This window comes from Erythrolamprus reginae, chromosome 2 (assembly GCF_031021105.1).
Source record: "Erythrolamprus reginae isolate rEryReg1 chromosome 2, rEryReg1.hap1, whole genome shotgun sequence".
Taxonomy (NCBI): domain Eukaryota; kingdom Metazoa; phylum Chordata; class Lepidosauria; order Squamata; family Dipsadidae; genus Erythrolamprus; species Erythrolamprus reginae.
In genome coordinates, this window is record NC_091951.1 from 219,968,701 (window position 1) to 219,993,460 (window position 24,760).

The 24,760-nt window shown below is 39.6% G+C and overlaps 2 protein-coding genes across 13 annotated transcripts; one reads left to right on the forward strand and one right to left on the reverse strand.

The window, feature by feature from the left end:
- Positions 1-2,282: 2,282 nt before the first annotated feature.
- Positions 2,283-22,872, reverse strand: LOC139162011 (V-set domain-containing T-cell activation inhibitor 1-like). 12 transcript variants are annotated; one of them, XM_070741932.1, is made up of 7 exons: positions 22,520-22,872; positions 19,858-19,982; positions 17,008-17,095; positions 10,599-10,815; positions 8,863-9,267; positions 6,344-6,628; positions 2,283-2,523 (listed from the first exon to the last, which is right to left on the reverse strand). In XM_070741932.1, the coding sequence occupies exons 4-7, from the start codon at positions 10,657-10,659 to the stop codon at positions 2,489-2,491; spliced, it is 786 nt and encodes a 261-aa protein (XP_070598033.1). In that variant the 5' UTR covers positions 10,660-10,815; positions 17,008-17,095; positions 19,858-19,982; positions 22,520-22,872; the 3' UTR covers positions 2,283-2,488. The 12 variants fall into 12 exon arrangements, with proteins under 12 accessions (XP_070598033.1, XP_070598030.1, XP_070598031.1 ...); XM_070741929.1 differs by having other exon boundaries at positions 16,949-17,095; XM_070741930.1 differs by lacking the exon at positions 22,520-22,872 and adding an exon at positions 22,270-22,478 and having other exon boundaries at positions 16,949-17,095.
- On the forward strand, positions 22,546-24,760 carry LOC139162013 (cystatin-B-like). The gene is made up of 3 exons (XM_070741942.1): positions 22,546-22,722; positions 23,394-23,495; positions 24,479-24,760. Exons 1-3 carry the CDS (start codon positions 22,657-22,659, stop codon positions 24,605-24,607), a joined length of 297 nt encoding a protein of 98 aa, XP_070598043.1. The 5' UTR covers positions 22,546-22,656; the 3' UTR covers positions 24,608-24,760.

The window sequence follows — 24,760 nt, forward strand, 5'->3', positions numbered from 1 at the left end:
AGAGAGGGGATTGCATGAGGGCTTCCTGTATGTAGTCATCACATTCTTTCTAGAAAATCAAGGCCATATTTTGTCTTTGCACTCCTGCACCTGCACTGAAGAAGATGGGTGGATCTGCCAGGCTGGCAGTCAGACATTGGTCAACATGATAGATTTGGGGGAGTGGGAGAAGAACTTGAACTTTCAACTGGGTGATTAACCCCGAAGTGCTTCAGACTTGGGATTCACCCAGATATGCTAACATGGCTCTGTTAATAAATTGGAACTTTGAGGAAGTATTGGCCTCAGACTCTGGTTTAATTTTAGATGCTATTTGGAACCCTGACACTATGTAAAATTAAATATTGCATTTTTTGTCCTGGTTTCCTGTAGGTATTTCCTGTAGGTAGGTATCCCAACCCTAATCTCAGCAGTTTTAAGCTGGGGAATTCTGAGCTGAACATCTTAAAGTTGCTGAGGTGGAGAAACCCTTGTTTAACAGCAGAATTTAGCCACTACAGGATAGGTGTTTCAGACAGCAACAGCAAAGGCACCCCGGAGGTCCTTGATGGCTAACAGTTGTCATTATAAATTGCAGAATTGTATCTGAAGTAAATTATGTGTGGTTAGGGTGGTTAGCCGCCCTGTGTTTGCGGAGAGGGGTGGCATATAAATCCAATAAATCTAATCTAATCTAATCTAGGGTCAGGCTGTGTTTATTTTATTATAATGTCACCTTTTGTAGGGGATGTGGTGGCTTAGTGATTAAGATACTATGCTTGTCAAATGAAAGGTTGGCAGTTCAATCACCATGTGACAGGGTGAATGCCTGTTACTTGCCCCAGCTCCTGCCAATCTAGCAGTACAAAAGCATGCAAATGCTAGTAGATAAATAGGTACCACTTCGGTGAGATGGTAAGAATGCTCTGTGTACCTCGCCATATAGTCATGTTTCCCTATGACCATGGAAAATATCTTTGGGCAACGCTGGCTCCCTTAGCTAAGAAATGGAGACCGAAAACTTGTATCTTTTGCAGTGGGGAAGGGACACATTTACTGGTTGTTTTCCTTATTATAGATGCTTTTTTATTTTCTCACGAATTATGGCAAATATACGTGTCTCAGGATAATGTTGCAGCATCCAATCTGGGTTTGTCATCAAGGCCAGAGGTTTTGTCTTCCGAGCTTTTGGATTCATGCAGGAGCCCGTCTCGGCTCCAGTACGAATTTGAAAGCTCATGAGACAAAACCTCTGGTCCTGGTGATGAGCCTAGATTGGTTTATTATTTTCTGTTCTTTATTTTATATAATGTTCAGTCATCACTCATCAAGTATTCTGTCCAATTCTGGGTGTTACATTTTAAGGAGGATTTGGCTGAACTATAAAAGATGCAGTGGGGATGATCAGCCAGCTAGAAACTAAGCCCTAGGAAGACAAATGGGAGGATTTGGGAAGAGAATTGAAGGTAGCGATGATGACTCCCTTGAAATATCTGAAAAAGGATATGACACAAGAAAATCACAGTCCTGTTATCTGTTCTTAAAGAACACAGAAATGCAATGAAGGAATTTTAATTACAGGAAGATAGATTAAGTCTCCACTGCTCTTCCTAAACCTGAATCAGAAAAGAGGATGTAAAACTAGCAATCCAATCCTGTAAAGCTTTTTCTTTACTTCTGAAACAAGACACAATTCAATGAGCTTTACCAAAACCACTGAAAAACTAATTGTTGCAGACCTATAATTCCTATTGTTTTTATTACTTTTAAGATTTCTTAATGGCGAGACTGATTTGACAATGAAATAATTTCTCAAGTCTAGAGGCTAGGTGGGCTCCTCTTGGCCAGGTGTCTTCTAGCACAAAACGGCATCCCTTGAGAATGGTTTGGCATAGGACAGTGATGGTGAACCTTTTTTGGTTCATGTGCCAAAAGGGGGTGGAGAGTGCGGGGGATCACATGTGCGCTTACCCACACCCATAATTCCATGCACTCCCAGTGCATGCACATATGACACCCGACCCCACCACTTCTGGCACCTAATGGTACACATGTTTTTTTTTGCTGTCCTCAGGCTCCAGAACCTTTCTAGTAGCCTGCGAGGGTGAAAACAGCCTTCCCCACCCACCCACCCCCGAGGCCAGAAATGGCCCGTTTGAAGTTGGGAACTAAGTTTGCGTGCCCACTGATATGACTCCATGTGCCACTTGTAGCACATGTGCCATAGGTTCACCATCATGGGCATAGGAGATGGGTTTATCAAATCACCCCCGTAAGTATGAAAAAACTCAATCCAGTCTTGGTTGTCCATATGGATTATTTTGGCAGTTTTTAATTCAATTCAATTTGATTCAAACATCTGACAATAATATAAACCATCCCTCCTTTCAACATGTCAAATGTGTTTTCCCTCTTTTTCTGCTGTCGCAGGCACTGTACAGGGATGATATGATGGGAAAAAACGAGTGCTTATCTTCCTTCACTGCATCATCTTGGTGTTGATTTTCTATTACTGATTGTTGTACATATTATGATATTTCCTCTCTGAAAAAAAAATTAAAAAAATTAAAATAAGCCCAGCCATACAAACAACCAGCAAATTTGCCTTTTGAAAAAATGACTCCTACATATCTCAAAACTGCTTTTTCAAATAGCAACTGGATTATATTTTTTCTTTGCTGAAGAATACATTTCACTTCTCATCCAGGAAGCTTCATCAGTTGTGATACCAAACCTTTGAGACAATTGTGACTACCCCTAGTCCTTGACCAGTGATGGGCTACCAAAATTTTTACTACCACACTGCGGGTGTGGCTTATACATTTTGTTTCAACATCTTTCAGTACAAATTGGGTTCTCTGGGGTGGAGCTCCAAATTTTGCTACCAGAACTGCATTCCTGACTGTTCCCGTAGGAGCCCATCACTGTCCTTGACTTAACGACCACAATTAAGCCCAAATTTTTCATTACTAAGGAAGCCAGTTGTTAAGTGAATTTGGCTCAATTTTATAACCATTCTTGATACAGTTGTACAATGAATCATTTACACTGTTATAAAATACATGCTAGTGGCCAAACATTTGAATTTTGACCACGTGACTCTTTGTTGCTCTGTTAGATCAAATTTGCAAATATTTTCTGTCTGGTTCTATAGCAACTTCATTGCTATTAGTAGTCAGATACCAACGTTTTGAAATCTCAACGAATGATCCATTTCACATGGGCTGTGGTGTATTTCATAGTTTCCTATGTAAAATATTTTCCGTTTTTCTGATGTGCTTATGCTACTCTTTATATGGACTGGAAAAAGTTAAATTTCCTAAAAACCTTTCACCTCTATGATAGGAATGTGCTACCTAAAACATCATGATACCTTTGATCTAGTTTTATGCAGCCAGTCACCCTAATTTCAAAGGCTCTTTTATTAGCTATCATGTCAGATCATTGACAAGAACAACTTGCCCATCAGATTCTGGGCTCTTTTCATGGTCCACTAATCATAGTACGAAACTACCTCCCTAATCTGTGTTAAAGGGCACATCCTCATGAAATTGCCTTGGGAACTCCAGCCCACTGCAGTAGAAGCCTAAAGATATATTTAGAAATTCTTATGCTAAAGTTCCGCTTTTAGTTTTCGCCGGGAACAAGAGCTCCTGTTTTAACAACTTCAACATCTCCTCAAGGATGCCTAGGGAGGGTGTGGCTAGTGATTACAACCTGCCCAGCACCTGAGGCTATTTCCAGGACTTCTTGGGCAGGAGAAACCAGGAGTATGTCACCCACTTTTTAGGAAAGTGATTGACACTTTTCTTCCCTGCCTGCTATATTTCTTTTTCAAACTGGCAAGAGACATAGTGAAAGCGGTTTTGAAACATAGATCTTTTTCTAATTTGCTGTCCCTGGTGATTTAATCCTCTTCATTCATTGGGTGGGGTGGGGGAGCAAAAGTGAGAAATGCTGTTTTTAAACATGGACCACTTTGTCCCCATCTTTCCTGCTATTTCAGAGAGAGAGAGAAAGAGGGGAGGGGAGAAAGAGTAGGTGCCCTTCATTACTATCACCCCCATCCCCTATCAGCTGTATGACTGCCTGATGTGCCAGGGCTGGATGGGCAACTTTATTGCAGGGGATGATGTTATGTTCTGCCTGATAAAGTTGACAGTTTCCTGCTTACTTGGGTAGAATGAATGCTCCCATGCATGATGAGTTAATTGAGTCCACCCTATAAAGCAGGAGAGCACTAGTTGCTAGACCAGGCAGAACTACTTCCCAACAAACACAGATCGGCTAACCATATTTTGATGGCTGTTCTATCATCTGTGAAAATGTGTCTTCTCCTTGCATAGTATTATTTGTTGCTTCAGGCAGGTAAAGCCAAAAGAATTCATCAATGACCCTCCTTAGATTGCCCCATTTCAGTCGCTAAGAAGAGCATCATTTGCACTGTTGAGGCAGAATGAGATTCATCAATGAGGGCAGAATAGAAATATCCCAACATGGTTTTGTGATGCTGTGTGGACTGGAGGAAAAGCACAACAATGCAGTCATGAGGACTGCAAATCCCCCTTGCCCACTGCAGAGTGTCTTCCCCGCATCATCCACCAACTCAGTGAAATGACAAAAAAACCCTCGACATTCACAGTTTACAGCATTATAGGATTTTCAGTCTCTCCCGCTGTCATTACCGTGGCAACCTATCAACAACGAAGACTATTCTTCCACAACAACGATTGAAGATGTTACAGATCACTAGCATGAAACCAAATATTACTGCTATTTTTCTACCCTGGTGGATGCTCTACAAGACCCTAAAAATCACTAGTGGAGCAATGATCTGTGATGAGAAAGTCAAAGAAAAAACAGAGTGCCAGAAAGATAAATAATAAATAGCGCCATTTACAATTGATATGTTCGCTCACTAGCAAATAAGTCTTCTAAGAATCTGGACCTGAAGAGAAGAAAGCTTTCCCCATTTTGCTGTAGGGACATTCATAGGTTCATATTCATCCAAAATTTCAGGATAAATACTTGTATCAGTATAATTTACCACAGAAAGTGGCTTAATGCTCCCTCACCTTAATAGAACTTACTTCTACATAACTAACTTGCCAGGAACCATTTTGTTTTCTCAGAGAGGTTTATGAGACTCAGCTTGGGTAATTGCATGATACTACCAGATCTTTGAACTAAGTATACCAATCTCAATTATTAAGTACATTGTTGATTGTTATACCAGAAATTAACCTTTTCTGTTTTTTTGGCAAAAAGTGAGGGGACTAGGAGATATGTATATAAAAAACCTATTGGGCCCCTCATTCTGTCTATTGTTTGTGAGAGAGAATAAAATACTTTTGACAATCTAATCACCTCTTCTTTAAAGTTGGCAATGTTACTGATAATTAAGTTTCTTTGAATTCAATGGAATGTATTTCTAAATACTGTATGTTATTTTTAAAACTGAAATGTCAACAAGCATTAACTGAAATGAAAAGCCATCTTTCTAACTAAGAATAAATGACACCTTGTTAAGTGTCAAACCACAAATGGCTACTAAGACACTACAACTCTCAATCTGAGCCTTCATGGTCAGGATTCATGAATACTGTATTCAGAAGAGTAGTTTCCTCTTGCCTGGAAAGAGGCAAAGTTCACCCAGCTAATTGTTTTTGTGTGTGGCCAAATTGCTTTCAAGAAACAGGAGAACCGTATTAGGTTTACTAATACTACTGTGTTTCCCCCAAAATTAGACCTTGTCTTATATTTTTTTTAACCCTGAAATAAGCACTTTACTATGCCCTCAAAGGCCCAATTGGGTTTATTATCAGGGAATATCTTATTTTGGGGAAACTAGGTAGCTCATGAAAGAACAATCTACACAAATTGTTGGTTTGGTCCATGGTTTACAATGTGTACATCTAGCCTACATTACTCCTGACATTCATCACATTATGTATCTCTCTCTCACATACACACTACTCTAGAACTGGTGAATCTGTAATACCACAGATGTTCCTGAATATAACTGCCAGAATCCAATAACCATTATGACTGGGATGTATGATTCAGCAGCATCTCGAAGGCCAACACTCATTCTGGCACTTTCCCCCTCCTCTTTGTTGAGCTGCCCTCTCTTTCATGGCCCTTGACCATGGTGAATGGGAAGAAGGAAAAAGCCATATGCTTTCCTCTTAGCCCAATACTCTGTTTAACCATTTCCCACCATTAAAAGACAGCATCCCAAGCAAGGTTGCTGGGAAGAAGAAAACAGCTACACTATCATGCTTAATCTGTTCTCGTGTCTTTGCTTGATAACAGATTTCTTCTTTCAACACCTAACAGAGGCTTTCAATGAGAGAGCACTCACTTGGAACTTTGTGGATGGACCTAACAGGTCTGTTGAGTACATCAGTCTCTTCAATGTGACAAGTGTAGATTTCATGGAGCAACACAGGGTAATGTAACGTAGATACCACTCGGTGGGACCCATCCTGTTTCTCTTCCAGAATCTCTGCTTTGGAATAGCCAGATAGATCCTCTTCCTTGCGGTTACGCCAGATTACCTTTGGCATATGGTACCAGCCTGTTGAGATGCACTTGGCTACAAGGGTATCATCAACTGTGCTGAACTGCACCTGTGGCTCTTCAGCATCTAATTGTGAGAGGTGGAAAAACAAAACAATTAGTAACAATCTAATTACAGCTTTGTAACAATTGTTCTGAGATTTCTCAAACGTGTTACACAGCAGGATTTCCAGAGCTTGCATTCTTCATTTCCAGTAGTTACCCATTCAGTAGAGGCATTGGACATCCAGGCTGTAGAACTAAGAAGAGCTAAGATCAGTGATGGCAAACCTATGGCACAGGTGCCACAGATGGCACGGGGAGTCATATCCAAGGGCATATGAGGCATTCCCCTATGTCAGTTCTAGTGTGTGTGCACATGCTGGACAACTGATTTTTGGCCTTCTTTTCAGCTGTTTTGGCTCTCCCAGATGTTAAGGAAAGCCTCCTGGAGGCTTCAGTGAGGCCTGTATGGCGTGGGGGGGGCAGCGTGGGGTTGTGCACATGCACAAGGGGAGGACACTACATTTGGGGTGTGGTCATGCACACACCCGCTACTGTGCCCGCACACACGGTTTTGGCACCTGAACCCAAAAAGGTTCCCCATCACTGCCCTAGGTATATAGAAAATATGATGGGGGAAATGCTAGATTAGAATTTATCAAAATCTGCCGTAGTATATGTTGTTCAGTATTCATTTTATCCTAGTTATTGACTTGCAATTTCTCAATTTCTTCAGAAGAAAAATAAGGAAAAAATGGTATGGCATAAATTGTGGGTGTGAGAAGGAACACATTCTTTCCAGAAAATTAATCTTCAAAGCTTCTCCTTATATAAATATTTCTGTTCTGTATTGATAGCCATGTCTCTTGTTCTCTGGTTATTTAGTTCCATCTTCACTCCAACTCCCAGAAATATACTAGTTTTTTTGCCTTATTATACTTTTGTGGATTATCATTCTGAGAGCTGTTCCCAATTTACTGCTGGTCATTTATTCTGTCCCTCTAACTCAGAGGACTTCAAACTTGAAAATTCTTGGAGTTGAAGTCTATAAGTCTTAAAGTTGCCAAGTTTGGGGACCCTTACTCCAATTGTTCATCTCTTACTTGCTGCCCTGCTTTAAGTAATAATGTAAAATAGATTCCTTTATTTATTTTCATAATATGACTTAGTAGAATGTGGGAATAAGGCAGCAAGGCTCAGTTTGTGGAATATTCTTGTTGATCAAATAATGTTTCAACTTGGAAACAACTTCACCCTTTTAAAATACCTATTCATAATTAATTATGTAAGGATTTTATAAGATTTGCTTTGCTTAGAAATGCAACTTAAGTTCTAATTAAACAAACCACTTAGCACTCCAGCTTATTCTTCTGTTGCTATTTTTTAAAATTATTATTATTATTATTATTATTATTATTATTATTATTATTATTTTGATTTGTATGCCGCCCCTCTCCGAAGACTCTAGTCCGTTTCATTTGAAGGATAAAATATTTATTCAGATAAAGACCACATTTTACCTGACATATCAGCAACTTTTATAGCATTCTGGATTCTCATACAGGTACGTTAATAAGAATAATCTTCTTGAAATAATAATGCTTTTAATTTTATCAAGCTTGGGCTCTGTGCATTTAAAAAGCAAGCTATTTTATAGAAACAAAGTTGTGAAATAAGTCATTTCCGAAGACTACCAAAGGTCAACTTAACAGTGGAATCGTGATATTTCTTGCCATTTGGAAGTAGGATGCACTACTGTCAGTGACCTTTTAAGAGACTTTAAGATGAAAGGTCTCACTTGATGATAGATCCAGTGTTCTAAAATTGTTCCTGAAAAATCATTTACTCTTCATATTTTGACTCAATTTTGATTGTCTGTCTAAAGAATTTTTGAGTTGCTACAATTTTGCAATATATACAAAATTTGTTGGAATCTTAATTTATTCTTAGTCTTTTAAAAAATATGCTGCGATATTTTTAAATGTTAACAACTATCTTTTATAGTCGTTATTCTCTGTTATTGTTTTTACTGCGTATTTATCTATTGCTAACTCACATATCCCCCAGTCTGCATCTGTGATTTGATTTGTTTTCTAAGCAAGATTTTTTATAAATCTGGTGAGAGTAAATATATTACATTCACTCTGAAAAGTGCATTCTTTTTCAGAAATCGGGCTTATTGTAGAATAGGCAGATAAAATTCATAACAGAAGGGGAAAAAATCTCAGCAATTTATAAAAGATAACTCACACCGCACAGTTACTGCTGTATTAGGTATTTTCAATTGGGCAATACTGGGAAATAGGCAAGCATTCTTACCTTCCACAATAAGCTTCATTTTTTTGGATCCTCTGCCCTGTGTATTAGTGGCCTTGCATATATACATAGCCTCATCAGAAAACTGAACCTGGTCTAGCATGAGGGTCAGGCTGCCCTCTGGAATCTCCTCCTCATCCACCCAGACTCTGCCTTCATAGAGGGAATTCCGCTCTTCCACTTGTTCCGTGTTGTCACTAAAGGTATAGATCACCTTTGGATAAAACTGATAAAAATCATGAAGTCCAACAAAATATTTGTAAAAATCATCATCCTCTACTTCGTGCTCCTCCTTGATATCTTCCCTCTCCCAAGTGAAGGATAAACCTTCTGTGCTGTCCACAAAGGAGAAATGGCAGGGCAGAGAAATGTTGTCAAATGGACGCACCCTGTACACATCCATTGCATCTAGATAAGGGAATAGCCAGATTAGATTTAGCCATCAAGGAAAAAATTCATTCTATCAATCAATCATTGCAGTGTGAATCTAATATTTCACATATGCTACAAGGATTAGATCATCTGTGCTTTTTTCTCAACCATTTGTAACTTAAACAAAATAAAACTATTATAATTGCTGCATATTATTTTTTAGTTCAGTTAGTTGCATTCCTGGTACAGATCTCCTACCTTCTAGCCATCTTGCCGAGATTCTTCCTCCTCATATATGCACAACTTAGCCCAACCTAACTTGGAAATAGGAGTATCTATGATGTTCTTTGGGCATCATTTAATTCGCAAATTATTGAAAACCCACCTATTCCATCAGGCTTGGGGGACATAACTGACCCTTAGCTGTTTCATTTTATGTATGGTTTAATTGGATGATATGACTGTTTTATAATTGTTTTTAATATTAGATTTGTGCTTTGTATTTTGTTGTGAGCCGCTCCGAGTCTTCGGAGAGGGGCGGCATACAAGTCTAATAAATTATTATTATTATTATTATTATTATTATTATTATTATCATTATCATTATCATTATCATTATCATTATCATTATTATCATTTACATAGTATCTGAGAGCCCTGGCTGTTTCAATCAGTTTGAAATGATTTCTGGCTTTTTCCTACCACAGGATTTGAAAAGAAGGACGAGGGTTGACATGATAGCAGTGTTCCAATATTTGAGGAGCTGCCACAAAGAAGAGGGAGGTCAAACTATTCTCCAAAGAATCTGAAGAATAGAATAGGAATTCTTTATTGGCCAAGTGTGATTGCACACACAAGGAATGTCTTGGTGCATATGCTCTCAGTATACATAAAAGAAGGCAGAACAAGAAGCAATGGATGGAAACTAATAAAGGTGAGAAGCAACCTAGTACAAAGGATACATTTTCTGACAGTTAGAATAATTAATTAGTGGAACAACTTGCCTCCAGAAATTGTGAATGCTCTAACACTAGAGGTTTTAAAGAAAAGATCAGGCAACCATTTGTTTGAAATAGTATAAGGTTTCCTGCCTGAACAGGGGGTTAGACTAGAAGACCTTCAAGGTCTCTTCCAACTCTGTTATTCTGTTCTGTTCTATTCTGCTTTTCAAACCTTTTTGAGGTAGTTTATTAAATAAAATATAAATATAATCCATTAAAAGTTAGATTGAATTATTACAAAGTTGCATTCAGAAACCCAACAGCTCATCATGTTAAAACTTAATGAACAAAAGGCATTTTCTTAGGTATCTGTTTTTTTAATTAATCATTTAGGGGATTGAAAACAGGAATACAAAGTTGACTTACTTGCATGATAAATAAGCACTAGAAGGAGTGACGGGTAGATTAGGATTGCAAGGGATGCCATTTTTCCATTAAGAAGCAAAGATGAGACTCTCCTGTTTAAGCTCCAGGTTCAACCTCAGTCTTGCCCTCCTTCTGCTACCAGCTGCTCCTCCTTTCTCAGCAACTCCTGACCATTGCATCACTGAGCTTCCTTCCCCTGAGCTCTAAGGCAACACATCTAATTCCCAGAAAACAAATTGTGACATGTACAAAATCTAAAACAGAGCTCAGATATGCTTACATACAATGGACACACAATACTGTATATATAAAGTACACACAGTATGCTTTTTTTTTCCGGAGTAATTTTTTTAAATTTTTTCTTCCACATCATATAATACAAAAAGCCATATACCGTCTCTTTTGTTACAATAAAATAGTTTTGCATTAGCACATCTTATATAATCAAATTATACATTCTTAAATCCCATCTATTTAATTTCGGTTATCATCACACACTCCTTATTCCATTCTTTCTAATTTCGTCATCCAGATAAATCTCCATTAATGTCTAATTAAGTCCATCATTAATATTCCTTAAACTATTGGTAAAATCAATATCTTTCACATGCTTCTTTTTGGAGCATGTATATACTTTTACTTAGGCCCAGTTTGGGCAGTCAGGTCAACATAACGGGATCTTGAAATTGTAAGGGAATGAGAAATGCATAATTACCAGCTCCTGTTTCTCCCCAAATTTTATACATTTTGTCTAGAATGGGATGGACAACCAGTGATCTGCATGTGCTGCCCAAAACCTATTTACACTACCCACCCCACCCACCCACCTAGAGTCTCTTTAAAAAAAACCAATCCCTAAAAAATGGTCTTTGATATTTGGAGGAGATTTTGGAGGAGGGGTAAAATGTTATCACTTAAGTTTTTGTTCCAAAATTTTAACCCACTGTTTGCTACGTTAAAACCCCCAAAGGCATACAAAACTTTTTTCACTTGAAATAATGTTTGAAATACACCATTTAGAACTGAAGAAACTGGTTTTCAACTCAAATCATTTACATTCAAAATATTTTGCACACTACACTTGTCTCATTTTGAACTGAAGTGCAAAGGGATATCTGGATTCTGCTTTATTAGAATTGCTTGCCCATTTTCCTTTTGGCATCAATACATGTACTCAGTAACAGCAAAACTATTATATACCTTGATATTTTTCATAAATTACAAATAATCCTATGCCTTAACATCCTCTCATGTTTTTGCATTGATAGAAGAATTCATACAATACTCCCTTATATTATGTCTATACAGAGAAGCGTGTACAGAACAGAGCTCAGTTTGTAGCTGCAGATGTTGGTTCATATTCTCTGTGGATCACTAATTCAACAATAGGAATAGTACTTAGACCGCTTCACAGTGCTTTACAGCCTTCTATAAACAGTTGAAAGAATCAGAGTACTGCCCCCAACAACCTGGGTCCTCATTTTAATGACCTCAGGAGGATGGAAGGCTGAGTCAACCTTGAGCCCATCAGGACTGAACTCCAGACTGTGGGCAGAGTTTGCCTGCAATATTGCATTCTAACCACTGCACCATCAGGGCTCATCATTAAGAATCCTTTCAGAAATTAATCCCCTCTCTTAGATGAAATTGATCGATTTGCTTGTCCATCTTTTCTTTTAGTGCAGATTGAGAAACATTATTGTAAAGAAACAGAATGAAGTAAGAAAGAATACAGTGGTAAAAACAATTGATATAAAGAATTAAAAATAAAACATGCAAATATTTTTAAAATCTATATTTATTATTTCTTTGCCAAAGGAGATTTGTAGAGATTAAGAAAATCTATTAGGAAACTTTTATTAATATAGCAGTCAAAGGTAAATGGATGTGAATTAATATACTGTATTTTTATTGTAAACTTTTTCCAAAGCTTTTTGTTCTATGTTAAAGCTTCAGCCAAAGCCATTAAATATTACTGTGTCAATTATGGATTTTATTTCTCCATTGTTTTCTACTATCACATCTGCAGGTAACAAAAAACCCTACCCTTATTTGTTCAAGGAAACAATCCTGTTCTGAAAAGCAGCACATCTAAATATCAGATCTTTGTTTTATTAGGCCTGAATTATTGTTGATTCATACTATTCTTTTCTTCTTGGCAGATCACCTCTTTATCACCCTCAATGACGCTATTCCTCCCTAAATGTTTACATAAACCTTAAACCTGTTACATTAGGTGAAAAAGACAAGTCATGCATCAGGCTTAGGCTAAAACTTATTATGGGCAATTTTTTATCTATTTATTTATTTACCAGTATTTAATATGACTTCTATGCCACCCAATCCCAAAGGACTCAGGGCGGCTTACAACAGTATAAAGTTACAAGTAACAATAACAATAAAAAGAAGCCAAGACATATCCTAATTAAAACTTAAAAACAGTTCAACAACACATGTTGAATGAATGCAGGATTAAAAGCATTTTATAATGAATGATCCTCAGGACACAGGCAGACTTGCAAGTTGGCTGCTAGAATTGAAAAGAAGATGCATACCCTTGCCCTGTTAATTTTAAACCTCTTTGGAAAGACTGATTACAGAAGGCAACAGTGTTGTATCAGCATTACAAAAATAATTCAGATGTGGGTGAAGGGAACCTGCCTTTGATTTAACTGCCCCCATCTTTCAAATCCACATCTCAAAGTCAGATGTTATCAAGATCTGACAATGTCAGGGATATGCAGAGCAATAAAAATTCCAGATTTGTTTTGATTATTGCAGTACACTTTGAATCCTGCTAATCTCCAATATTTTTTAACAACTAAAAATTCCTGACCAGAAATGTAATTGCTCAACCACGACAGAGGTGGGAGGGGGAGGGGGGAACTTATACAGTGGTACCTCTTCTTACGAACTTAATTGTTCTGTGACCAGGTTCTTAAGTAGAAAAGTTAGTAAGAAGAAACAATTTTCCCATAAGAATAAATGTAAAAGCAAATAATGCGTGCGATTGAGGAAACTACAGGGAGCGTGGAGGCCCTGTTTCCTCCCAGGAGATTCCTAGAGAGGCCCCATGGAGGCTTCTCCCTGCCTTTTCCAGTTACAGTTTCAGAGGCTTGGGTTTGTAAGTGAAAAATGGTTTTTGAGAAGAGGCAAAACAATCTTGGACACCCGGTTCTTATCTAGAAAAGTTTGTAAGTAGAGGCATTCTTAGGTAGAGGTATCACTGTACAATATTTGCAGCTATTCAAAATATCCAATTGACTCTTAGAATCTGGAACACATTGAGCAGGAGTCATATTTGGACAGCAACCAACCCAGAAACCACTAGAGGGCAATAAACTACACTACAATAAGTTTCCACTATCAAGTTGCTTAGCTTCTTTGCAGCCCCATACAACAATCTTCTTAGAACAGTGTGGAACTCATAAAAAAGCTTTGTTTTTAGTATCCTGAAACTTATATGTTATAACTCCACATCTTTAGTGGTATATATGATGCACCCACTTCCAGATTATTTATGTAATAGTTCCACAAAGTGGATCAAGTTTGTCCTAATGTCTTTTTATCTTTTCTATCTCTACTTTATCTATATATTATGTTAAACACACTACAATACTATATTTGTATGACAAATAAATAAATACAAATAATTTTTAAAAGTTGAAAGAAAGTATTAGGGCTCGCACGTCAGAGCTTTGTGCTATCCAACATTTTTCAGTTAATTATATCTCACAAGCCAGATACTGAATCATTGTCAATTTCATTGCTGAGTTGATCCTTAGAGAATATTAGCCATAGTTGGATTTGCACAAAGTCTTTTTCAGGTCATGCTGAATTTGGAAACTGAGAATTAAACTGACACTTGAACATTGGGCCCTATCCAACAAAATGCAATTCAGTGGTGAAAAAAAGGCTTTACACTTAGGAAAGAAAAAACAAATGAACAGATATCGAATTGATGGTACCTGGCCCATCAGCATTAACTGTGAGAGGGATCCAGAGGAGTCCTAACAGACCACAACTTAACTATGAGTCAGCAGTATGCTGCAGCTGCCAAAGAAGCCAATGCAGTTCTAGGTTACATCAACAGGGGGAGAATATCAAGATCAAGTGAAGTGTTAGTACTGCTATATGTACAGTACTGCCTTGGTATAAGGCCACAGTTGGAATACTGCCTCCAGTTCTGATCACCCTGATACTGTAGGAAGTTAGCATCCATCCCTCTCCTAGAAGAATGAAAAATGCTACAAAATATTAAAAAGGCAGAATATTATACCTCCCTGTATGAGAAAAAGAGAAACATGCTCTTGGAAAGCAGCCCCCACATTTGTTAATAGCCCCAGAAAGACTGGTGCCAACCTATCGACAAGACAAAAGGCTGGGCCATCTTATCTACAAAAGACCTTCTGCTCCAGGGTGATAGTATTAGCCCTCACTGATGATCCAAACCAGGACAAAGCCTTTAAGCCAAAATAGAAATTGCCCAAGGTGCCTTCATTACATCACCCAGTAAGATTCAATCAAGCCTGGGACTCAAGACAACCTACAAAGTTACCCCTGCATGGCTTGACCTGGCTGGAAGTGAGCTGCTGCAGGGGACTGATGAGCTTGGAGTTGGGGCTTGGAGGAAGCAGGAAGCAGTACAGCAGAGAGAAGCAGCCAGAGTCAATCCTAGCTTCGCTGTCCATTACGGATATTAGATCGGCTCCCTGCAAGCTCTCATCTCTCAAGGACCCCAGTCAAAGTTTCTCGTGCCGCTTCAGCGAGCGCTCCTCAAGAGATTGGGAGGGAGCCAAGTGGCAGGGAGCCAATCTAGCGTCTGGAATGTAGAGCAAAGCTAAGGTTGAATCCAGCTACTTCTCTTTCCTAACATGTGGCCAAGCTAACTCCCGGAAGAACCCCACCCTGTCTCTGGGAATCAAAGTGCTGAAGTGTGAACGGCACAGGAATTTCAGCCGGGCTCGCTCATTGAGAGAAATGCAAAGATTTCTCTACAGACCACCAAACTTTTCCCAAAGACAACCAGTGGTCTACAGACCACTGGTTAATGACCTGTGGCCTAGACCATTGGTTTATTATCGAGCTCTACCAGATAAAACCTGGTTAGAGTCTGTATTTATTAATAACCTAGTGAAGAAGTTTTGCAGTTGTATTTACTCATACAGGTCTGGTGTGGGTCTCAACTAAGTGTGCGCATTCAGCATATGATGGTGTGGCATCAGAATTTCTAATACCAGAACTACAAGAAGGTGAAGCTCCAGGACCCCTTCGTCAAATACGATGTCCTGGAGCACCCAATGTGACATGAGGAGCAGTGAAGAAAACATCAAAAGCCCAGCAGAACTCCAGAGAATCTATGCTGTGCCATCTTTGTGGTTATCACTGCCAATTCACTTCTCATTGTTTGTATTTTCACTCTTTTCCTTCCTTCACTAGCATTGAAGCCTCCCATGGTAAACCATGATTTACATCAATGTCTTACATATAATTTGTGGACGCATCTAGGAAAACAAGCCAACATGTCTAACTTTTTTTTAAGTGAAACTTTAGATATGCCTAAGCTGTTTAGTAGTTGTTTGATTCCTGTCTATATTCCTGTTTCTGCAATTCTTAAGGAAACATCACTGAATATATTTTTAAATTCAATATGTACATTCTACAAGTTGAGGTCCTGTTATTAAAATTCTTCCTGTTCATGCTGCCTTTTTCTTTACACCATATGTTGCTAGTGGAAATAATATTACATGTGCTCAGATTAAGAATTAAGAGTCTCAGGAGAAGGATGGCATAGAAATTGAATTAATAAATAATAAATAAATAAGAATTGCACCGCTACTTCTGCTGCATTGGCATCCTTCAGTCTCGAAAGAGCATGGTATCATACTCTCGATTCCCCAGAGCAGGAAGCCTCCTAAGCCTATCTGTATATCCACTGGTATTTCTTCATGGAATTGCTCTCAATATAAAAACATATCTTTTAATTATGCAATACTTTCTGCTGGTTGGTTTTTTATGTGTGGCCAATGGACTTTTAATTATATGCCTGCTAATTTATCTGAAACCCAATGTTGTTCAAACTACTTAATCTGCTTAAGGAAATTGTTATTTGCTCAGTTTCTGTTTGTCTCAGTTAATTAAAACTCTTCTGTTTGTCTAAAGTAAAAAAAAAATCAGACACTCTTCTGTTTAGTTAGCAATCATATCTTGATATAATTTATTTATTGATTTGTTTATTCAATTTTCTTATGCCACCCTTCTTAGACTCAGGGTGGCTTACAACACAGCAATAGCACTTTTTAACAGAGCCAGCATATTGCCCCCACAATCCGGGTCCTCATTTTACCCACCTTGGAGGGATGGAAGACTGAGTCAACCTTGAGCCAGTGATGAGATTTGAACCACTGACCTGCAGATCTGGCAGTCAGCTTTTAATGGCCTGCAATACGGCAATCTACCCACTGCGCCACCTCGGCTCCTCCAGATTTGTCTGTATACTGTGACATACATTAACCATTTAGCATGGTGTCTAAATTAGTAAACGTTAATCTTTTATACTTGTATACATAAGAAATTTGTTATAAAAAAATGAATGCAGGTCCAGGAAGAAGAGAGCTTCTGGGCAGCTTTGCTCAGAGAGAGATTTCTTCCTAACATGGACAAGTTGTGCTCAAGAAATCATGTCTCTTCCTACAGGCCAGGACCTCAAACCATGTGGTCCCGTCCACCATTACACCATCTTTCCAAACACATTCCATGTTCCCAGTGTCTTTCTCCCCACTTAGAACTGAACCCAGATGGACATTTCTTCCAACAATACAGAAAAGATGTTGAGACTTTTTGAAAGAGTGAGATTTCCACCTCATCATATAGGACACTACACACTAAAACAACTACACAGAAGGACAGATTTTTTTTCCCCGGAATGCCATCACTCTGCTTAATAACTAATTCCCTAATTGCTAGTATCTATCTCTTCCCATTTATTACTATAACCATGTTGCTCGTATATTTCAATGATATTGTTTTTGTTTGTTTCCTAGTATGATTTGATAGCTTATTAGTAAACTTGATTCTCATTAAGTGTTATATTTTTTTATTCTTCATGAATGTATTTTATTCTCCTTATGTACACTGAGATTATATAAACCTAAGATGAATTCCTTGTGAGTCCAATCACACTTGGCCAATAAAGAATTGTATTCTATCCTATCTTATAAATCAGGCATTATCAAACTACAGCCGGAGGAACAGATACAGCCCTCCAACGCAATCGATCTGGCTTGTGCACAGTGGTGAGTAAGCTCCTCCCCCCCACTCTATCTTTCTGAGCCGCTGCCCTTATCATCCAGTCCACGAGGGTCTGCACACTGCTAAAGTAAGGCTGAAAGGCACGGGCGGGTGAGGGCCAGCTGGCGTAGAGGCACTGCCGGCAGTGCAGCCATGTGGTCTCTGGTTGCCCCCAGCAGCTGTGCTGTGAAGAGCCCGGATGGAGATGTGGGCTGGGGGAGGGCCTGAGACATTTGGCTTGATTTGGCCCTTGACATGGATGCTCACCCATCAGCCAATCTCTCTAAGTGTGTATGTGTGTGTGTCTTGCTCCTGAAATAGACACAGGAAGCGACACCGACACACACAGGAAGGAGAAAGAGAGAGAGATAAGAGAAAGAGATGGGAGGGAGGAAAGGAGGGAGGGAGAAGGAGACAAAGTGAGAAAGGTGAGAGAAAGAGAGATGAGGAGTGTTTAAGGTTGCAAAACAAGAAGCAATGAACAAGAAGCAATGAATCTTTCTCTTTAACCCGAACAGATTTATTCAGGTTTCAGAGCCAGTGAGTTCATACCATGAGGGAGGGGTTTATATGAGGGCTGTGCTAATCACAGAACCTTTCGGCTTTCAATAGAGTAAAAGGTGCCACTAAACTCCTTCTGAAATATGGTAATCCAGTCTATGTCTCACTCAAGGTCAGGATTTTTATGGGCTTTGCTACGGGAGATTTTATTTCCACTCCCTTCCCAGGTATTTGAATATCTGCAATGATGCAATCTCGCCCAGGTTTTTATATGAATAGTACAGTCCTGCAAAAGCTTTTATAGAAGTTGCATTAGCTTTTGGGTCCTTCTGAATATTTTTGCCTTACATCATGATGAGAGTAGTTCACCAAAGGGGACTCTAGGTGGCACACAACAGTGAGATAAAACTATATAAAAACCATAGATGTAAAACATAAAAATCCATGTCACATGCCCCACCTTAGCCAAGCCCACCCAATCGGTCTGGCCCAACAGTCTGAGGGACCATGAATTGGCCCCATTTAAAAAGTTTGAGGGCCTGTGTTCCATTGCATCCCTCAGGTGACCTAGGGTGGAGATATAAACTGAGTATCATTAGCAGGCCTTCCATAGTTAGCTTAATGTGTAACTGTAACCAAAACACAGTTACAAATTTCAGTAGCACAGCTCAAAGCTCAGGACCTAGTGCAGTAGTTCTCCACTTTCCTAATGCTAAGACCCTTTAATACAGTTCCTCGTGTTGTGGTATCCCCCAACCATAAAATAATAAAATTAATAGGAAACTAACTAGGAGAGGGCTACTATTCCTGGTCCTACCGGAACGGGCCAGGAGCACACACACACACACCGCTTCCCCCTTTCGTGCGCGCGCACGATTTCTGGGGTTTTTCGCTTCTGCACAGAAAAAAACCCCAGAAATGGGCAAACAAGTAAGTGCCCGCTCACCACTGCCCGCTGCTGTTTGCCCCCCCCCCCCACTGCCCGCTTGCCGTGCTCGCCTCTCGCTCTTGGAGCGAATGGTGGCAGCACAGGCGGTAGGGGTAGCCGGCGCAGAGGTGAGTAAGGGGCAAACGGCGGGGGAAGGCAACACTCATGGCAGGGCAGGGCAGGCGTAGGTCAGGGGAAGCACCGGTGGCACTTGCATGCACAGCATCGCCATCGGTGCTAGCCTATGTGCTACATGGCTGCCACTGGAACAGCATTCCCCACCATTGAGGCTGGGCCCCATCGCTGGCTCTAACTTACCTCACTGCCAGCTCGCTTTCTCATGGGCACATGTACACTTTGTGTGCACACACATGTGCAATGCAGATTTTTTTTAAAAAAATGCAAAAAAAAGAAGAGCTGAAAACAAGATGGTGATGTATGCGCAGTGTTGGAAATTCAGCTTCTGTGCATGCTCAGAAGTTCTCATGGTACACACACACACACACACACACACACAGTATATTGCAGTAGTCTACTTGCATGTGAGTGGACGCGCCTGGGTGGAGGAGTGGTGTCTCAATTCCTTAGGAAACCCCTGTGAAAGGGTTGTTCGACACTTGAAGGGGTCGTGACTCACAGGTTGAGAATCGCTGACCTGGAGGTTTCTACAATATTACAATATTATCACTGTATATGTTATTTATTATTAAATGAACATTATTTTTGCACATCCACCGTTCAACAAATATTATATCATGGACATGTACACATAAGTTGTCATGTACACTTCTGTCCCTAATATACAAGATAAATGCAAAGTGCAAACCTTCAGAACCAGTGGAAAACCTCTGAACACTCTTATAGTTAAAACCATTCCAAAGCATCTAAGATTAGCTGGAGTTCATTTTTATTCAAAATAAAAATAATTAATTAAAAATAATTATTGCTAATACTTTCCCCCCCCCTTTCTCACTGTGGATCTGAGCCATCAGTTCATAAGAATCACGAGCAGGCAGTACTCAACTTATGATCACCACTGAGCCCAAAATTTCTGTTAAGAGAGTTTTGCCTCATTTTATGACCTTTCTTGGCCTAGTTTTTAAAATGAATCTTTGCAGTGGTTAATTTAGTAACCCGGTTGTTAATTGAATCTGGCTTCCTCATTAACCTTGCTCGTAAGATCTCCAAAGGGGAGATCTTGACCTCGAGAAACAGCAGCAGTCATTAATATGAACCAAGCTTATCTGAATTTTGATCACATGGTCATAGGGATGCTGCAAAGATGGTAACTTTGAAAAAACGGCCATAAACCATGTTTTTCAACGCCTTGTAACTTTTAACTGTCACTAAACCGTTGTCAGTCTTTTTAAAAAGTTAAATATTATTCTAGAAACAAGGAAAACTAATGTCATGCAAGGCATGGCTTTCCTATTTCTATACGAATCCCAGCGGCCGATAGGGTCCCACAGAGTTGGCCTTCTCCGGGTCCCGTCGACTAAACAATGTCATCTGGCGGGACTCAGGGGAAGAGCCTTCTCTGTGGTGGCCCTGGCCCTCTGGAATCAACTCTCCCCAGAGATTAGAACAGCCCCCACCTATATCGCCAGGCATGGGGGAACTGAGACACCCTCCCCCACGCTTTTATATTTTATGTTTGGTATGTATGTGTTGTATGGTTTTAATTGCTGGGGTTTTATATATGTTTTATTTTTAATATTAGACTTGTTTCACTGTTATATTGTTTCTATTATTGTTGTGAACCGCCCAGAGTCTTTGGACAGGGGAGGCATAAAAATCTAATAAACAAACAAACAAATAAATATACAGTAGACAGGCTTGTATTTTGTTTTGTATCAGTTGGCAATTTCACAAGGCTCCATTTATCATTCTTTTGCTTTAATTAATGGAAGTGATTCAGGACGGATCCCTCCTAAAGCCAAAATGGTTGGTTAGAACTGACGCACTGGATCCTTTAACGTTAAGCATTAATGTTTAAAGGTTTAAAGCTTTTATCTTAAGCATTGCCCCCCCACTCCAAAAAAATACTGGCTAGATGCAGGGGTGGGCTTCTGCCCGGATGGGGGGGGCACGCAGTGGAGTAGCAAAAATGGAGCTCAACCCCAGAGCACCCAATTTGCACTGAAATACATGATCTAAGCATTGCCCACAAGATTATATGATGCAACACCCTGCCTGTCAATGATTACTTTAGCTTCAACCACAACAATGCAAGAGCCCACAACAGATTCTAGCTTAATATTAACCATGCCAAATTTGACTGTAAAAAAATATGACTTTAGCAATCAAGTTGTCCGAGCATGAAACTCACTACCGGACTCCGTAGTATCATTCCCTAACCCCCAACACTTTACCCTTAGACTATCTATGGTTGATCTCACCAGGTTCCTAAGAGGTCAGTAAGGGGTGTACATAAGTGCACCAGAGTGCCTACCATCCAGTCCTATAGTCTCTCTCCAAATCTCATATATCTTCTCTTCTATCTCTTCTATCCCTTCTATCTTTTCTGCTATTCTCTGTAGTCATATTTTACTCCTATATTTTCTCTTCTATACTCTCTTTGATACATTCTACTGTATACCGGTATACTGTATCCTCTATAACCTTCATTGTGTATTATCGTGTATTGGACAAAACAAACAAACAAACAAAGAAATAAAATGCAGAGCGTCCTGCATAAGCCACACCCAGTGTGGTAGTAAAAAATTCGGTAGCCCTTCACTGGCTAGATGTGATACACAGGATTTGCCGGTGGCTTTTTGGGGTGGGTGGGTGGGTGACGTGTGTAAAAACAAAAGGCCCCCGATTCCCATGCATGTTTTTGGTTTCGACTCCAGTCTAGGGCAATGTGTGAAAACGCTGCCTCCATATTACGGCCCATTTATTCCAACGGACAAGATGATGCATTTATAATATAATGTATTTGCATTCTACCTGCAACCACGCAGCATTCAGGAACTTAAACCGCTCAAATTAAAAAAAATGACTTAAATCATAAGATGCGTCTTTCCCTCCTTTTCCTTCTACTCTTTCTTTCCACACACTATGAACTGAGTCACCGTCACGAGCAGACCGACCCCCTCCGCTCAAGCCTCCCAGTTTCTTGATTGACTCGCTCCCCAAAAATGGCTTCGGCACCCGGAACTACTCTCTCCATCGAATGAGACGCTTAGCTCGCAATTACCTCTGGTGCGTCACTAACAGCGCACAGCTGATACAAGAGCGGCTACAAAAGCGTGGCCGGGGTGGGGCGGAAACGTTGGGTTTGTGTTTGTCCAGAGAGCGATCACCGTTACCTTCTTCTTCCTCCATCCACCAGCCATGTTGTGCGGCGGACTCTCCACGCCAAAGGAAGCGACTGCGGAGACGCAGCAAATCGCGCAGGAGGTAAAAAGAAAGAAAAGAGAGAGAGAGAACCAACTTTGCATTCCTCGCTTGGGAACTTTTTTCCCCCTTTGCCTCCCCGCTACCAGCGCTCCCCTTGAAGCCTTCAGCTGTCCGCCAAAGTTTCCCCCGTTGTCGCCTTTGAAACTTGGCTTCCTTTGACCAAAGCCTTCAACTCTTTTGTAATTGGGCACTGGGAGGGGGGTGGGGCGTTTAAATAAAAACAGTAAAACATTGTCTCAAGAATGGACCACACTTGGTTTGGGGTCCGTTTCAAGTTGGAATGTGGTTGCTTTCAGGGACATGTTTTTATAGAGCAGCTTTCATTCTTTTTCTTTTTTGTGGTGGTGGTTTTGGTATAAATTTTTTATTGTTTTAATCACATTTTTCTGGTATATGGCAGAGTTAGGAAAAATAGCAAATAGCCAAGAGAAATTTAGATAGCTATAGCACTTTAAATATAAAGGAAAGCGAAGAACATTATCTAAAATCCAGATGACGACACCTGGAAAGGAGGTAGCACAGGATGAATGATATATATCAGCTTTCATTCTTTAATTTCATTTCTGCATTTATTGTTTGCATCTTCAATAATGACTGCTGCATTGCAGGATGTGTGTTTGATAGTTTTCAATGGCAACAATTAGCATTTTTCTCCTTTTCTGTTCCCAAAGATAAAGTCACAGCTGGAAGAAAAAGAAAACAGGAACTTTGACATCTTTGATGCAGTTTTATTTAAAGCACAAGTGGTTGCCGGAACAAACTATTTCATCAAGGTTAGCACATGTGGTTTCTATAAGATGCTATAGTATAATTTTGCTCTGGCATAGGACTACTTTTCCTGGGCCCTAGAAATCCTCCCAGTACCTCTTTGCTACTCTAGCCATCATTCAAATTTTATCGCCTAGCTTTCCCCAGCTTTTGTGAGCGATAAACTACATCTAGTCTATTAATTGGAAATGAAAACATTCTAGATTTCCCCATAGGTAATAATAGTCACTGTGCCCATTGCCAATTGGAGAAAAAAAACCCTTTGTTCTAGCATTTGCTGCCCAGTGTAATAGATATAACAAAGGTTGTTCAGGTAGTATATGCAGGAGCTGTACAACTCCCAGTGTGCTTTGTGCTGATAGTAACAGTGTATTGGAGAAAAAGACCAAGTCAGTTCATTAAAAAAATTATTAATGATTTAGGGGATTGGAGGCTAAAACTTGAACAGTTGCAAGAATTTGTTATGACTAGTTTAATGAAAAGAAAGACTAGAGGAGACATGAAAGCAGTGTTCCAATGTCTCAGGGGTTGCCACAAAGAAGAGGGAGTCAACCTATTCTCCAAAGCTCCTGAGGGCAGAACAAGAAGCAGTGGGTGGAAGCTGAACAAGGAGAGAACCAACTTTTAGAACTAGGGAGAAACTTCCTAACAGAATAATTAGTCATGGAATTATCCAGAAATTGTGGGTGCTCCAACACTGGAGGTTTTTAAGAAAAGATTGGACAACCATTTGTCTAAATTGCTATAATTGAGCAGGAGGTTGGACTAGAAGACCTCCAAGGTCCTTCCAACCCTGTTACTCCCGAGTCCATTTTCAAGGTAGAAAAGATGTAGATGCCCAAATCTCTCCTGTGATCTGGATGCAGACTTCCCACTTCTAATGTTCCTGAGATATTGTAAAATGGTTTGTAAGCAATATTTCTTGCTAATTAGACTAATTTTTGCTCTCTCTCTGTTATTGGATCTGATTGTTTTTCTTACTTTCTAGATCCATGTGGGGAATGATGAGTACATTCATGTGCGTGTGTACGAAAGGCTCCCCCATGAAAAAAAGCCACTGGAGCTCACTGATTACCAGAGCAAGAAAGCAAAGCATGACGATTTGACATATTTCTAATGAGTCACGTAGAAGATATTTTCTTTTGTTACATACTGATGTTACACCTGAATATGCAGTGCTTATTTTGCAAAGTTTAAAAAATATATCATATTTTTTACAAATATGTTAATGCACTACACACCTTAATTCTATTAAAAACAAATGACACAA

Coding starts and splice junctions, on each gene's coding strand:
- LOC139162011 (XM_070741936.1), bottom strand. CDS start 10,659: ATGGCATCCCTTGCAATCCTAATCTACCCGTCACTCCTTCTAGTGCTT. Junction 9,268..10,598: donor AGTGCTTATTTATCATGCAA/GTAAGTCAACTT, acceptor TCCCTTATCTAG/ATGCAATGGATGTGTACAGG. Junction 2,524..6,343: donor GTCCATCCACAAAGTTCCAA/GTGAGTGCTCTC, acceptor TTTTTTTTTCAG/AGAGGAAATATCATAATATG.
- LOC139162013 (XM_070741942.1), top strand. CDS start 22,657: ATGTTGTGCGGCGGACTCTCCACGCCAAAGGAAGCGACTGCGGAGACG. Junction 22,723..23,393: donor CGCAGCAAATCGCGCAGGAG/GTAAAAAGAAAG, acceptor CTGTTCCCAAAG/ATAAAGTCACAGCTGGAAGA. Junction 23,496..24,478: donor GAACAAACTATTTCATCAAG/GTTAGCACATGT, acceptor CTTACTTTCTAG/ATCCATGTGGGGAATGATGA.